General features: G+C 32.3%; 1 protein-coding gene across 3 annotated transcripts; it reads left to right on the top strand.

Annotated features, from left to right (window-relative positions):
- Positions 1 to 3,374: 3,374 nt before the first annotated feature.
- LOC111310417 (nuclear pore complex protein NUP1-like) lies at positions 3,375 to 12,796 on the top strand. 3 transcript variants are annotated; one of them, XM_022909858.2, is made up of 10 exons: positions 3,375 to 3,587; positions 3,667 to 3,716; positions 4,417 to 4,463; positions 6,413 to 6,525; positions 7,025 to 7,211; positions 7,325 to 7,627; positions 7,710 to 7,802; positions 7,888 to 8,538; positions 8,812 to 9,299; positions 10,631 to 12,796. In XM_022909858.2, exons 3-10 carry the CDS (start codon positions 4,434 to 4,436, stop codon positions 12,375 to 12,377), a joined length of 3,612 nt encoding a protein of 1,203 aa, XP_022765593.2. In that variant the 5' UTR covers positions 3,375 to 3,587; positions 3,667 to 3,716; positions 4,417 to 4,433; the 3' UTR covers positions 12,378 to 12,796. The 3 variants fall into 3 exon arrangements, with proteins under 3 accessions (XP_022765593.2, XP_022765592.2, XP_022765591.2); XM_022909857.2 differs by having other exon boundaries at positions 3,375 to 3,716; positions 10,715 to 12,796; XM_022909856.2 differs by having other exon boundaries at positions 3,375 to 3,716.
- The last annotated feature ends 950 nt before the right edge of the window (positions 12,797 to 13,746 follow it).

The raw sequence follows: 13,746 nt of genomic DNA, 5'->3' as shown, positions 1-13,746 counted from the left end.
ATTATTTGATAAATAGATGAAAAGGACTTTTGAGTCTTTCACTGGGTGAAGAACACATTTGTCCAACCATTAAAAACTTACGTGATAACAATTCACCTTTTTACAAAAGAAAAGTCTATCTTTGATTTTCACCAAAGAAAATCTTCTCTTCCTCTATTGCCAAGAGTAAGGTTTTTGCAAATTGATCGTGTGGATTTTGTTCAATTTTTATAACAGTTTCATATCACTAGTTTGATGGAAGATTCAAAAAGTTCATGAAACTTCCATACAAGATGATCCCATAATCACTTTTCATCATACTTGAAAGAGGCATTTGGTTCAAAGAAAAGTAAGATTCCTAGTCAAAATCTTATTTTTCAGAATTTGATTCCTTAGTTTTGTTCATGAAAATTGATTCCTAAGGTTTTTTAAGATTTTTAAAAGTGTCAAAAAGGGATAAAGTAAAGGAATAAAAAACTCTTATCTCTTTGAAATTTTTTTAGATTAGGAAGGGAAAGTAAAAATTTTTTCCCCTTTGCTTTTGCTCAATTCCATTTTCATATTATATTATCTTTTTTAATTTCTTAAAATTACAAAGTAAATGTGATTTTTGTTATTTATTTCATTTTATAAAATAAAATAAATAATATTGAAATATAATAAAATAAAGCTATTTTAAATGTTAAATAATACTATAAAAAATTATTTTTCATAAATTTATAATTTCAACAAAAATGACGTTTTTACTATTAAAAATATGATTTTTGTTAAAAACATATTATGAAAAAATTTAATGTTTACAAAAAGTTTAAAGAGAATACTACGTGTTTTATCTTAAAAATGTATTTTTTTTCACCTTATGATTTTAAGAAACAAGGAAAATGTTTTGTTTTATACAAAAATATAACCTTTTTCTTTAGAAGTTAGAACTTTTATTGCTTAAAGCTTATCACATATAAGCATTGCATCATCAAACTTGCACACAAAGCCATCAATAAATAGGGTTGGCAACGGGTCAGGTCAAGGCGAGTTTTTGCTCGTCCTGAACCGATCTGATTTTATAATCATAAAATTCAAATGATTTGACTTAAAAATTTTTTTTTATTTTTTATATTCGAACCTGATCCGATCCGATATAGTATAAATTATACTTGACTCGACCCAAAATTAATAAAATATTATTTTTTAAATATAAATATATAAATATATAATTATATATAAATACAAAATTAAAAAAATAATTAAAAATAATTTTTAATATAATATCAGGTTGGATCGGGTCGGATTTGTCTAAAATCCGAATTTGACCCGATCCAAAACCCAATTTTAAAAAAAAAATCGATTCTATAAAATCAAGTCGGGTCGAAACCTGCCGGGCTCGAGTTGAGTTACCAACCCTATCAACAAAATTGCCATCATTTTCTCATTACTTGATTTGAGACACAATTCACAACTTTGCACTCATAACCATCATCATCTAAAATATCATTTATTCTAATCTAATCAGGGACCAAAATGTAGTCTTCATATGTAAAATTCTTATAAATTAAAAAAAATTACGTTTTTATTTGAAAAAAGGTAATATTTTCTCTATGATTTAAAAAAAAAAAAACTCACAAAACATAGTATTTTCTTTATGATAAATTCAAATGACTATGTTTTTCAAATAAAAAACATAATTTATTACAAAAATAATTATTTTTCTAAATTCTATAATTTCAAAATTCCACATTTTAAAATAAAAGCTAACCTATTATAAAAATATATTATGAAAATATAGTTAAATTAATTTTATTATGATTGAACTTTATTATTGACTTTTAATTTTTGAAAGCATTTAGTTAACAAAATCCAATATTCTCTAAAAAAAAGTGATTAGAAGATAATTACTTTTTCCAATATTCAATAGAATTATATTCAAGTTTTTGTTTCAACAGTGTTTGATTAAGAGAGTGTAAGATTATCAAATAACATCTTTTATTGTATTGTCTTTAACTATATTATTAATTAATGTCATCTTAATAAAACATAATAGTTAAATTTAAATTAATAAAATTTTTAAAGATTTTAAAATTATTTATATTTATCAAATAATACTTTGTAAATAAATATTTTTAACATATTTGTGTGTATAATATATTATGAAAATAATATAATATATTGGATAAAGTAATTCTCTTCTAATCACTTTTTTTTAGAGAATATTAGATTTTGTTAACTAAATGCTTTCAAAAATTAAAAGTCAATAATAAAGCTCGATCATAATAAAATTAATTTAATAATTTAATCAGATTAATTTTTAGTTATCTTATAATAATTAATCTCACTATCAAGATCTAAATTAGTTAAGAAATGGACTAAATAACAAAATTTGGAAAAATAAAACAATTTAATTATGAGCATAGAATTCAAACTTTTGGCTTCCGATTAAGAAACAAACTCAAACTTTTGGTATCCGATTAAGAAACAAACACAAATATATTTCCAATTTAAGTACTTTGAAATGCAAGAAATGAAATTTACAAAATAATAAAAATTTTAGTCTATTAAAAATAAACTTGAGAAAAATTAGATATATACTAAAATCATGGAATATCAATTTTATTAACAAATAATTTTTTATATGAAATACACTAAAATTATTTTTTAAAACATTAAAAGTCAAATAGTGATAATTTTAAAAAATGGTAAATAATTAATGATGAAGAGATATAAAAAATAACGATCAAGTTATAGTGGCGAAAAATAATTTTATTTTATATATTTTTTAACTTCATTTAATATTAATATTTTTTAAAATCGATGTTAGGTTTAATAATTTATTAAAAAAATTTTTAAAAAAAATTATTAAACTAATTCTTTAGATGGAAGCTATCATAATTTGATGAGATGATTAGAAATTATTTTTAAAACTATTAATTTAAATATAAATTAAAATTTTATTTAAATAAATTAAAAATTAACCGCTTACTTATATACAAATTAAAAATTAAAAACTTACCCAATAAAAACATAAGAGCATTTTATTATAAAAGAAAAAATATTTCATGAATGTTTTTGTTATTTTAAGATAAAATTAACTAGAAAAAACAGAAAAAAAGCACCGTCAAATCAACACCGTTCAATTTCGATTGAATTGTTAGATCATCATTAAATAAAACCTACCTTCTTTGTCCTGGTTCATCCTTGCCTGTTACTTTCTTAAGACCTCTAGGATACGTTGTTATCATTGCTCTCTTACTCGGAGATACCGAATATACGTATACTTTTCGTAGAAATACATTATCCCCATTTTTTTTTCCCTTTTTTTAATTTTAATTTTAATTTCTTTTTTTCTATTCCTTTCCCTTCTTGCTTAGAATAAGAATAAAGCCCCTAATTAACCGAACTTTTACATCTCTCTTAATATTTTTCCTCAAAATTCCTAAACCCTAACTTTTTTCTCTCTCTGATGGCGACGGCGCGTGAGGAAAGTAATCCGTACGACGGCGGATTGGGAGCTGGAGGAAAGTTCAGGAAACGGCCGTTTCTAAGGATAATAAAAACGACGCCATACGATCGACCACCGACTGCGATAAGGAACCCCGGCGGTACCGGCTATAGAAATGGTTGGTTATCGAAATTGGTTGATCCAGCGCAGAGAATTATTACTTCAACTGCTCACAGGCTCTTTGCCTCCGTCTTTAGGAAACGCCTCCCTCCTCCACCGCCTCATCCATCGCAAGGGGCGGACTCTGGTTAGTTTTTTGCTTGGCACGCTCTTATTGTTTCTGAAATTAAAATACAGAGAAAAAAGTTTTTATTTTTGTTTTGTGGAAATGGGTTCGGTTAGCTTGCTTTTATTGTTAGGGTTTTCAAGTGGTAGTTTGTTAATATTTGATTCGGGAAATTCTTGTTTCTGGTAGAGGAAGACATTTGGGAGTTGGGGTTTTGCTTTTGCTTATTCGTTTTGAAATTTTGAGTATAAGAAAGTGTTTCTTATGAATGACAATTTTCTTTATAATTGTGCTGTTATTGAAATGAAAGCAGTTTCTTCGTTGGTTTTCTTTTTGGTGTACAGTATTTCTTATTGGTTGATATATTCTTCATTGAAAGTGAATAATTACTCCCCAGTAACACAAATATAGACGAGAGCCCGTGGCTATTATGCAATGTTACTTTCAATGGGAAATTAATGTGTATTTAAAAATATGTTAATGAATTGCTGACTGTATTATATCAAATTTGCCTAAGAATGTGCATTGTTTTACTTCATTTTCTTCTTGCAAATTAATGCTCGGGATATGTTAACCATGAGAAAATAAGAGATTGGTTATTACAATCTGTTCTTTTATGAGTTCTTTCTGTCAGGCATGTTTGAAGTTTGAATTACCATGAATTAGTTCTGTTCTTTTTTTGGTAATGTTGATTAAACATTGCATGTAATAATGTCATCAGAGACTAATCAGGAAGCAATGGAGAATCCACCAGAAGCAACTTCAACAGTAAGTATTCAAGCTTACGTATTTACACCTAGTTATTTTTATGTTCCTGTTAGCTTGATTAAAGATTCTCTGTCTAATTAATTGCTTATTTTTGGTTTTTAACATTTTCAGACCTGAAAAATGAAAACTATATATTTGTGAACTTTGAATATATAGAACTTAAATTTTTCTTTCTTCAATATAATTATATGAAAGAAATGCTATGTGGTAGAATTATCTTGATTTTTGGTGCAAAAGTCTCATAGTGCAGTACTTATAGGTTGCATTTGGAAAGTTGAATTTGAAAGAGGGATTTGGATTTCAAATTTTAGTATAAATTGTTTGATGGATTAAATAAAAACACTATTGTCATGATTGTTTTCAAATGTGTGGATTTGTTAGTTCTATGCTTAGAGATAAATTTGAAGTACATATGTGAAATAGGAAAGTTAAATTCATCTTCTTATACCCTCTCAAATACATAGATATGTTGAATCTTTAGCAATTTTTTACACGTTGTGTGCTCTTATTCTCGGAATTTATTAGTAACCAAATCCGAATCCAGTTTCTTGAATTTTGCTCCCAAACATAGCATTAAAGTTTGCGGTTCGGTTTAAGTACTGTTTCACTTTTGAATCAATTTTTGTAGCAATTATACCAATATGGTGTTTTTGGCTTCTTAAAACATTTTGCATTTGTGGTATTCTTTTTAGTTTTTTGAGAACATTTTTGATTGCCTATATTTTTATTTCTTGAAAATCCTTTTAGTATAGTAAGTAAATTTTTTTTCTAAGAATGAAAATGGTGAACATGTTTGGTACTGGAATTTTCTAAGTAGTACATACTAAGAATGTTTGATGAACATGATTAATTTTAAATAGAAAAAATAAATTTTAAATATAAAAAATAAATGAAATCAAGAGAAAAAAATTGAACCAAATAAAAAAATTAATGTCAAAAAATATAATTTTCCCTACAACATATGAATTGTTGATGGGTCAGCTGAGAATATAAAAAAAAAAAATTCTCATTAGCGCTTGCTGAGAAGCTTTGATTTATAGTTTTGTCTAAAAGCTCAAATGGGCTTCACCGCATAAGTTAAAAATTTAAAACTTTTGAGAGCCAAATATTTACTTCTGCTTTTACAATAGAAAAGCTCTTCTATAAGCTGGGGCCTAACACCCACTAAATTTATGATTGCACAATACAGCCAAACAAAGAATAAAGATGAGAAAGGTGCATAAAAATATGAAGTGAAACTTGGAGTGAAAATAATGATTAAATAAATGATATTTTGATTAAGTTTGTACATGGTCATTTGCTTTTTACTTGTTTTGCTGGATAAAATAACAAAAAATAAATAAATAAATAAAATATGCCTATGACAGTTTATATTTATGTATACATGTTGTGTAAACATAGCTTGATGTGTGTTTTTGTTTTTTTTTTTTTTCTATGACAATCATCAAACTTTGTCTCTTAAGGAAAATTGATATATGTTAAGGTCAATAGCAATTTACAAAGCCAACCATGTTGGAATCCATTTGTTTTTATTAAAGGCATCATGCTGCATGCTGCTATACTTTGCTTTATGGGGGAATTGAACTTGAGGTTTTCATTAAACCATTTTCAGCACTTCCTTCTCATTTTGTTTGAAAAAATTGTTTTATTTTTTTTTAATTTTTGATACTAGATACATGCTTTTCTTTGTATGTTACCTTTTATTTGGAGCAATAGAACATTAATAGTGGGTCACATGTACTAAATGTTAGGAACAGTCTTTGTCCTAAATTCTCATGTCACTTTTATTCATTGTTAATTGTGGAGGTTACTTTCAGGTTATTTTTCTTTTTATTTTTTTGAATGATATTGTTCCTATTTACTTGTTTATAAAGTTTCCCCTTTGTGATTTTCTCTATGATCAACCCAACTTACGTGCTTTGTTGTTTTATGTACATTTTCCCACATAGGTCCCTCCTGTTGTGCAAGGAACTGTCATAGGATGTGAGTATCGTGGTAATCATATTGATGAAGGTGGAGTTGCTGAACTTGAGGAAATTTTAAAGCAGAAGACATTTACCAGGCAGGATGATCTGAAATTGCCTCTTATTGATGTCAAATTGAAATGCATGGTTATTGTGCTACTTTGCTTTAAGGGAACTTTGTCAAATTAAGTTGGTGTCATTTGTGATAATTTGCATTTTGTAATTGTGTGTGCTCATGCTTTAGGATTCCAAAGCGTCTATATATCTCTTAGTTTCAATCCACTGGAAGAAAGGCTGAATGAATTGGATTGCATCCTCTTTTTTTTATTTGTGCAAATTCTAGTTATTCTTGCCACTTTTCATGTTGGCTGTTGGGCTATTTAGTTTCCATTCTTTACATGCTGTTGTCATGCTTTGTGATTTTCCTTCATTGCTTCAGCTTGGATGGGAATAAACTTCACCGGCCCTTTTTTGGGCGGGCTTATTTTGTATCTTTATGTTTAACTAGTAATTCTTTCAACACAAATTTTCTTGATGCTATAGATAATGATTATTATTATTATTATTATTATTATTATTATTATTATTCTTTTTCAGATCTGAAATTGCTCGTTTGACAAGTTTACTACATTCAAGAACCGTTGATATTCCTGGTGGAAATGAGGAAAAGAGGTCTGAAGTGAAACCAGTGGCATCACATGACAAGAAAGAATTTCCAAAGACCCCAGTTGGAGAAAATGTGACTGAGAACCATCTTATTTCAACACCTGTTGTCAGCCCAACTGTAAGGAAAAATTTTCTTTCCTTCGTTGCTTTTAGGCTAACATACCCTCAAATGCTTTTTGCTAGTCTGCATAATTTTAAATTCATAGAAAAAAAAATTCCATGGTTTTGCAGTTCCTTGACGGGGATGTTGCTTCACCTGCTGAGCTTGCAAAAGCTTACATGGGCAGTAGGCCTTCAAAAGTATCTGTATCAATGCTTGGATTACAAAATCAAGTGCCTAGGGGAGATTCAGCTTTGCCGAGAAATAAAATTTTCCCTTCTAAGTCATCCACAATTTCACTTGTGCCAAGATCTTCTGGCAATGTTGGGAGTCTTGGAAATGGTTATGTGAGCCCAAGATCGTGGGGCAGGTCTGCGATATATAGTATGGCACGAACACCTTATTCCAGGGTTAACTTAGCAACTGTTCTCAAGGTCAATTTGCTTGACAATCATTTCTCTTTTATAATTGCTTGTTTATCATTTTTCTTATTCTAGTTGTTTGCCCATTCCTTAGAGTGCTGCCACTGCAAGTGATGCATTTGGTGGACCATCATCCTCATCTCAGAGTGCAGGGGAGCAAAACAGAATTTCTAGCACTAGACAAGGGGTAATTAATTCTGGATCACGATATTTCTGTCTTTTGGGATATCTTCATCTAGAGAATATCAGTGGATGTGTTTCTTTCTTCGCAGGTTTTAAAGCGCAGGAGTTCGGTATTAGACAATGATATCGGATCAATTGGCCCTATTCGCCGGATTCGTCAAAAGTCTAACCTTCTTTCTTCAAAAAACTTAAGTTTACCTGCTTCTGGTGGTCCTCTATCTACCCATGTAGCTGGCACTAGTTCAGCTGGTTTGGATACTCTAGCCAAGAATGGGGATAACAGCACTCCTGGCACAAGTTTTACCCCTGTTCCATCCAAGTCCAGTGAGATGGCTTCAAAAATTTTACAGCAACTTGACAAGTTGGTCTCCCCTGGGGAAAAATCACCAACTAAGTTGTCACCATCTATGCTACGTGGGCAGGCTCTTAAAAGCCTTGAGAATGTAGATTCTACAAAATTTGTGGAGAACAAGCATGATAGTAAGAAATTGAGTGGTTCTCACGCAGCACTGCCTGATATTCAAGACTATATGTCTCACAAGCGTGATAAAGAAAATGGCTCAACAACATTTGTTTCTCTCTTTGACAAGTCAGTTCCTGCAGTAAATTGTGTAGATAGTAATAGTTTAATAAAGGATAATAATGTGGCTAGTGTTAAAGCTGCTGATTCCACTGTGATCAAGTCTGTTGTACAGCTACCTCAACAAAATAGACAGGCTTTTCAAATGAGTGCACATGAGGTATGCATTAATTAGAAACTGATATAATTGATGTCTTAATCATTTTTGGTTCTTATTTTTTGGTAGTCGAATAGGGCAAATTATTAATGATCAAAATTCCTCCTGGTACTTTTGCCTATCAATTACTATTGTTTTGATTAAAAAATACCAGAAGAAGAGGATTTGTCAAATGCCTACTTTTGTATTGAGCAAGGATATTTGTAAGCTTCATATCGTTTTTATCCCATTCTGTTTCCATTTTTAACACCTTAATGTTTATGTTCTCTGTCACAGGATTATCTGGATCTGGATGATGATGACTATACTAGTGGATTCGCATCCCCTACATTTGGTGAAGGGAGAGAGATGTTGGATAATTGTGTCTTGGGGAGTAAGAGTGCTGCTCCTGAAGCTATAGTAGAGAAGCCTTTTAGTCTTTCTGAAGTTAAGCCTATTTCAAGTGCTTCATTCAACCAAAATCCTGATTTGAGAAAATCTGATGGATCAGCAGTTGCACAGGTGGCCACTTCATCTATGCAGTCAGCATTTGTAGTTGCTCAGTCAACTCCAACAGCCAATAAAGATGCTGTCTCTAAGGAATCAAATGCCCCTTCTCCTACGCATAGCATTGGGGAGAAAGTTGCGCCTGCAAAGCTGTCAGATGCTGCTGTTCCCACATTTGGATTTGCCTCTACAAATATTGGTGAGGTTTTATCAGTTACTGGAACTTCAGGTGTTAAGCTTGCCACAAGTTCAGACCAAAAACTAGAGAACTCAAGCAGGTTGGTATATATGCATTGTTCAAGTTCTCTTGCTTGGAAAGTGCTAAATTCTGTCTTCTCTTCCCCTTTCTTTCTTTCTAACCCTCAAGCTCTGGCATTGTACATAGAATCACTAATAGTGGGTTGAATGAAATGGAACTAGGGGTTAGTTGATTGAAAGGAACTAAAAGGTTTACCCTACCATGTTCACAAGTTCGTATAAAAGGATGGGAGGGGATTTTGGAGGTGAATTTAACCCTTGCTGCCTCCCATATAACTTCACTTTTTAATTTCTGTAAATCCTTCTGGTATTGTACCATTTAATGATTTCTGCTTGTGATCCTGTTCACAAGCAGAAATACATAACTCTCTATCCTACAGTCCTCTTCACTCTCTAGCAAGGTAAAGGAAAGTTGTTTCCCTACTTTACTTTTTTTTTCTTAAATTTCCACCCATTAGGTTACCTTGTTTTTACCTTCAAATTTTAAATACACCATCATTGGGTTAAGAAGAAAAAAGAATGGGGAAAACTTTCTTCTTTAGATTGATTAAAGCTGCTACTGTGCCTATTAGGAAATGCAAATTCAGGATTATAATAATTGACATTTGATTGTCATAATTCTTGTATGACATGTGATACTTGACCTCTGATTGTTAGAATCCTTCCATTGGAGAGCTGACTTCCAAGATAGTAGATTTCAAGTTTAGGCTTATATTTTTGTCCATTTGATAATATTTAGCTTTGCATGGTGAGGTTGAGATAGTGTGTGACAAAAGGGTAATCAAATTCTCGATTTGGTGCCTAAAGTTAAAAAATTCACAATTTGGCACTCAAATTTCTGTCCATCTATCTGCAACAAGGACTAAAACCATTAGTCAAATGAATGATGTGTTCCAAACAAATAAGAATGTGCCATTGTGTCACAATCTTATTGGATGTTTGGATATGTCACCCATTTGCCTAACAGTTTTAGTCTCATGTGCGAACTGATGGATAGAAGTAAATTTTGAGTACCTAATTGCTAATTGTTAAACTTTAGGTCCAAAATCGAGAATTTGACTATAATTCGGGTACTTTATGTGAAATTAATCAAATTTGACATTATTGATGATTAAATTAGTAAGGTAAGACATTTCAAATAGTTGTAGTAGATTAAATTTTAGTAAGAAATGAGAAGGTATATATACTGAATTAGCTTCTCTTTGGTATCTCTAGTCATGTCCTCCCTTCAACTTTGCTAACAATCACAAAAAAAAAAAAAAAGTGTTTCTTCTCAATACAATGATTGATCAGTACATATGGTTTTCTTCTAGAGTATTATTCTTTAAAACTTTTTCCGCTTTATGTTCAGCTTTGCTATTATCGCTCCTGGTACAACCAATTTTTTGTCAGATAAAACTGATAAGGACAATGCTCTGAATGGGATCTTCTTCAGGACACCTGAAACTACAGTCACCTCTGCCATATCAACTTCGACATCCGATGGAAGCGTCTTCAAGTTTGGTGCCTCAGCAAATAGTTCTACTTTAAATAATGGGTCTCTTGCTTCATGTCCTTTTTCGTTCTCTTCACCTGCACCATCTCTAGTCTCAAATAATGGTCAAAGTTCATCCAATAGCTCTACCAACTATATGTCCACCACCAATAGTGACACTTCTGCTGCTGCCACCACTTCTGCAACTGCCAATGCCACCATCAGCAGTACTGGCAGCCCCTCTATGGAGGCTTCAGTCCCTTCCTTTACAGATGCACCTGTTTTCAAACTTGCATCCTCTGGGGACCCAACAGCTTCAGTTTCAACATTATCAGCAACTTCAGGGGAAGCAACTGAAGCTAAGACCCAGGACAGAAGCCTTGGTAATGTAGGCATTGCTCCTTTTGTTAGTGCATCTGCTTTTACCAGCTCCGGAAGTAGTATTTTTGGTGGTAGATCTGAAGTTACAGGCACTGTGAGCTGCACGACTGGTGGTACAACAGCTGCAGTCACAATCTCTGGAAATAGCAGTTTCATTGGTATATCTTCCACCATCACAAACTGCGGAAGTGGCCTTTTCAACAGCACATTTTCCACAGAGACAAGCACAGGCAATGGTATCTTTGGTGGCACATCTGCAACTACAGGCACGGGCAGTAGTATTTTTGGTGGTACATCTTTGCCAATAGCTAGTACAGGAAGTAGTATTTTTTCCACTACATCTGCAATCACGAGCACAGGAAGCAACATCTTTGGATTCAGTGCTCCATCTGCGTCCACATCTAGTACAGAGACTCAGGGTATAAATCCTTTTAATGCTGTTAATACCCAAGCATCTCTAGCTGGAACTGGCATTGGTACCTCAACTCAAAGCATGCCCATTCAGTTTTCTTCATCTGCATCATGTCCATCATTTGGACTGGCTGTGAATACAACTTTTTCCTCTGGCAGTTCAATGTTTGGGTCATCAGCATCTGTAGCTAAACCTTTTGGTTCAGGGGCTACATTTGGAATGAGTTCTTCCTCTTTAGAAATCAACTCTCTTAGCTCTAGCAGTGGCATGCCTGCTGGCACATTTGGTTCCAATTGGCAAGCCCCTAAGTCGTCCATATTTGGTTCTTCATCAGTGGGGTTTTCCTCTGGATCATCAGCTTCTCTTAGTGCTCCTAGCGGTGCACCTACTATCTTTGGGTCATCCACTGGTGCCTCTTCAAGTTCTGTATTTTCATTCACTTCAGCTGCGGCTGCTACTCCATCACGGCCTGTGTTTGGTAACACTAGTCCTAGCTTGATGTTTGGGTCAACTCTCTCTAGTAATAGTGATCATATGGAAGATAGTATGGCTGAGGACACAGTTCAGGCTGCAACAACTGTTCCGACATTTGGTCAACAGCCAATCTCACCACCTGCTTCTGGGTTTGTTTTTGGTTCATCAAACCCATCAGGAGCCAGTTCTTTCCAATTTGGAGGGCCACCACGCATAGCCACACCACAGAATCCATCTCCATTTCAGGCATCTGGTAGTCTGGAATTTGGTGCCGGAGGGAGCTTCTCATTGGGCACCGGTGGCAGTGACAAGTCTGGCAGAAAATATGTGCGGGTCCGCAAGCAGCGGAAGAAGTAAAATGGTTTGATTACATTAGGGATTCTTTCATGAGAGAGGCCTCGTGATTGATTGAATAATTATCAAGGCAGATGAGAGAACAGCTGCCGATTGTTGCTGTAGTTGGTAGCCTTCTGAAATTGTTTGGTGCAGCAGAAGTGTTGACCGGGTCATTTGGAACATTCAAAATGGTGCTGATGCTATTTGATCAGTCAATTTTTCCTTCATTTCTTTGGGCTGCCGTCGGAAGCTTGTCACAATTTTGTATGGTCTTCCTAGTAAAAATTGAGAGAACATTTGTACTGTACTAGTAGTAGCATAATTAGCCGATAGAGTTTTGAGGTTTGAGCAATTGTGCTTTTGACCTTGTTGTGTACCCTTATCCTATGTAACATAAAAAAACAATGGAAATGGCTATGAATTTCATTTTTAGAGAGAAATCTCCTCTTGAGTTCATTACCTTCGGGTAGTATCATCAATGAAAATATGCCTTGCCAAGTACGGTATTTTATCAGTTTCAAACGTCTCGAGCTTGCTAAATCAATGATTATAATGGAATTGGGGATATAAGCTTGATTTCCTTTGTTTTTTTCTTTCTCTTTATGCGTGTTCCGGTGAATATGATCAAACTCCATTTCGTCATTGATCAAGTTCTGTAAAAGTTCCATCTTTGATAGTTGCCTCTTCGGCATCATTAAGACTTCAGCACATTTTCTTCGTAGAAATAATTTACTTTAAATGATTTATGTAATTACTTTTAAAAAATGATATCTAAGAAGTATATGATTTAAATTTTAGTATTTACAATATATTATTTTACCCTCATACTATAATCTTTTTGTGAGAAAAATTAATTCATAAAAAGGTTTTTAAATTATTACCAGTAATTGCATTCTTAATTCTTGTTTTATTTACAAAAATAAATAAAAGAAAAAGATCTCACACCAAAATATATACATATACTTAGGTGACATGCACAAGCTTTTACAAAAATATGTATATTTAATTGTAACAGTACGTAATTTATAAAAAAATGTAACAGTATGTACAATATAAATATATATATATATGATAGTAATTGAAACTCTATGAATATTTATATTATTTCACATCTTTTACATTTTCTCTTGTTTTTTTCCCCTATTTTCATACGACATCTTGTATGTGCAGTCTCATAATAATAAATAAAGAACATATTCACATGCTCTTTTTGGGTTTAATTGATGTACATATAATGAATATAAAATGTACATTTTGTTCTAGTAATATTCACATATCAATGAGTTTTATGGTACATTTATAATCCGAGGTATTGGATGAGCCAATTATAAAGAAAGTGACACAATTCTGTGCACTTCAAATCCCTCAATCCACCCAAACCTTTATTTTA

Source organism: Durio zibethinus, chromosome 19 (genome assembly GCF_047325235.1).
Source record: "Durio zibethinus cultivar Kanyao isolate XHJ-2024 chromosome 19, ASM4732523v1, whole genome shotgun sequence".
NCBI lineage: Eukaryota > Viridiplantae > Streptophyta > Magnoliopsida > Malvales > Malvaceae > Durio > Durio zibethinus.
The sequence above is the reverse complement of the archived record's forward strand: the minus strand, read 5'-3'. Positions and strand labels throughout refer to the sequence as shown.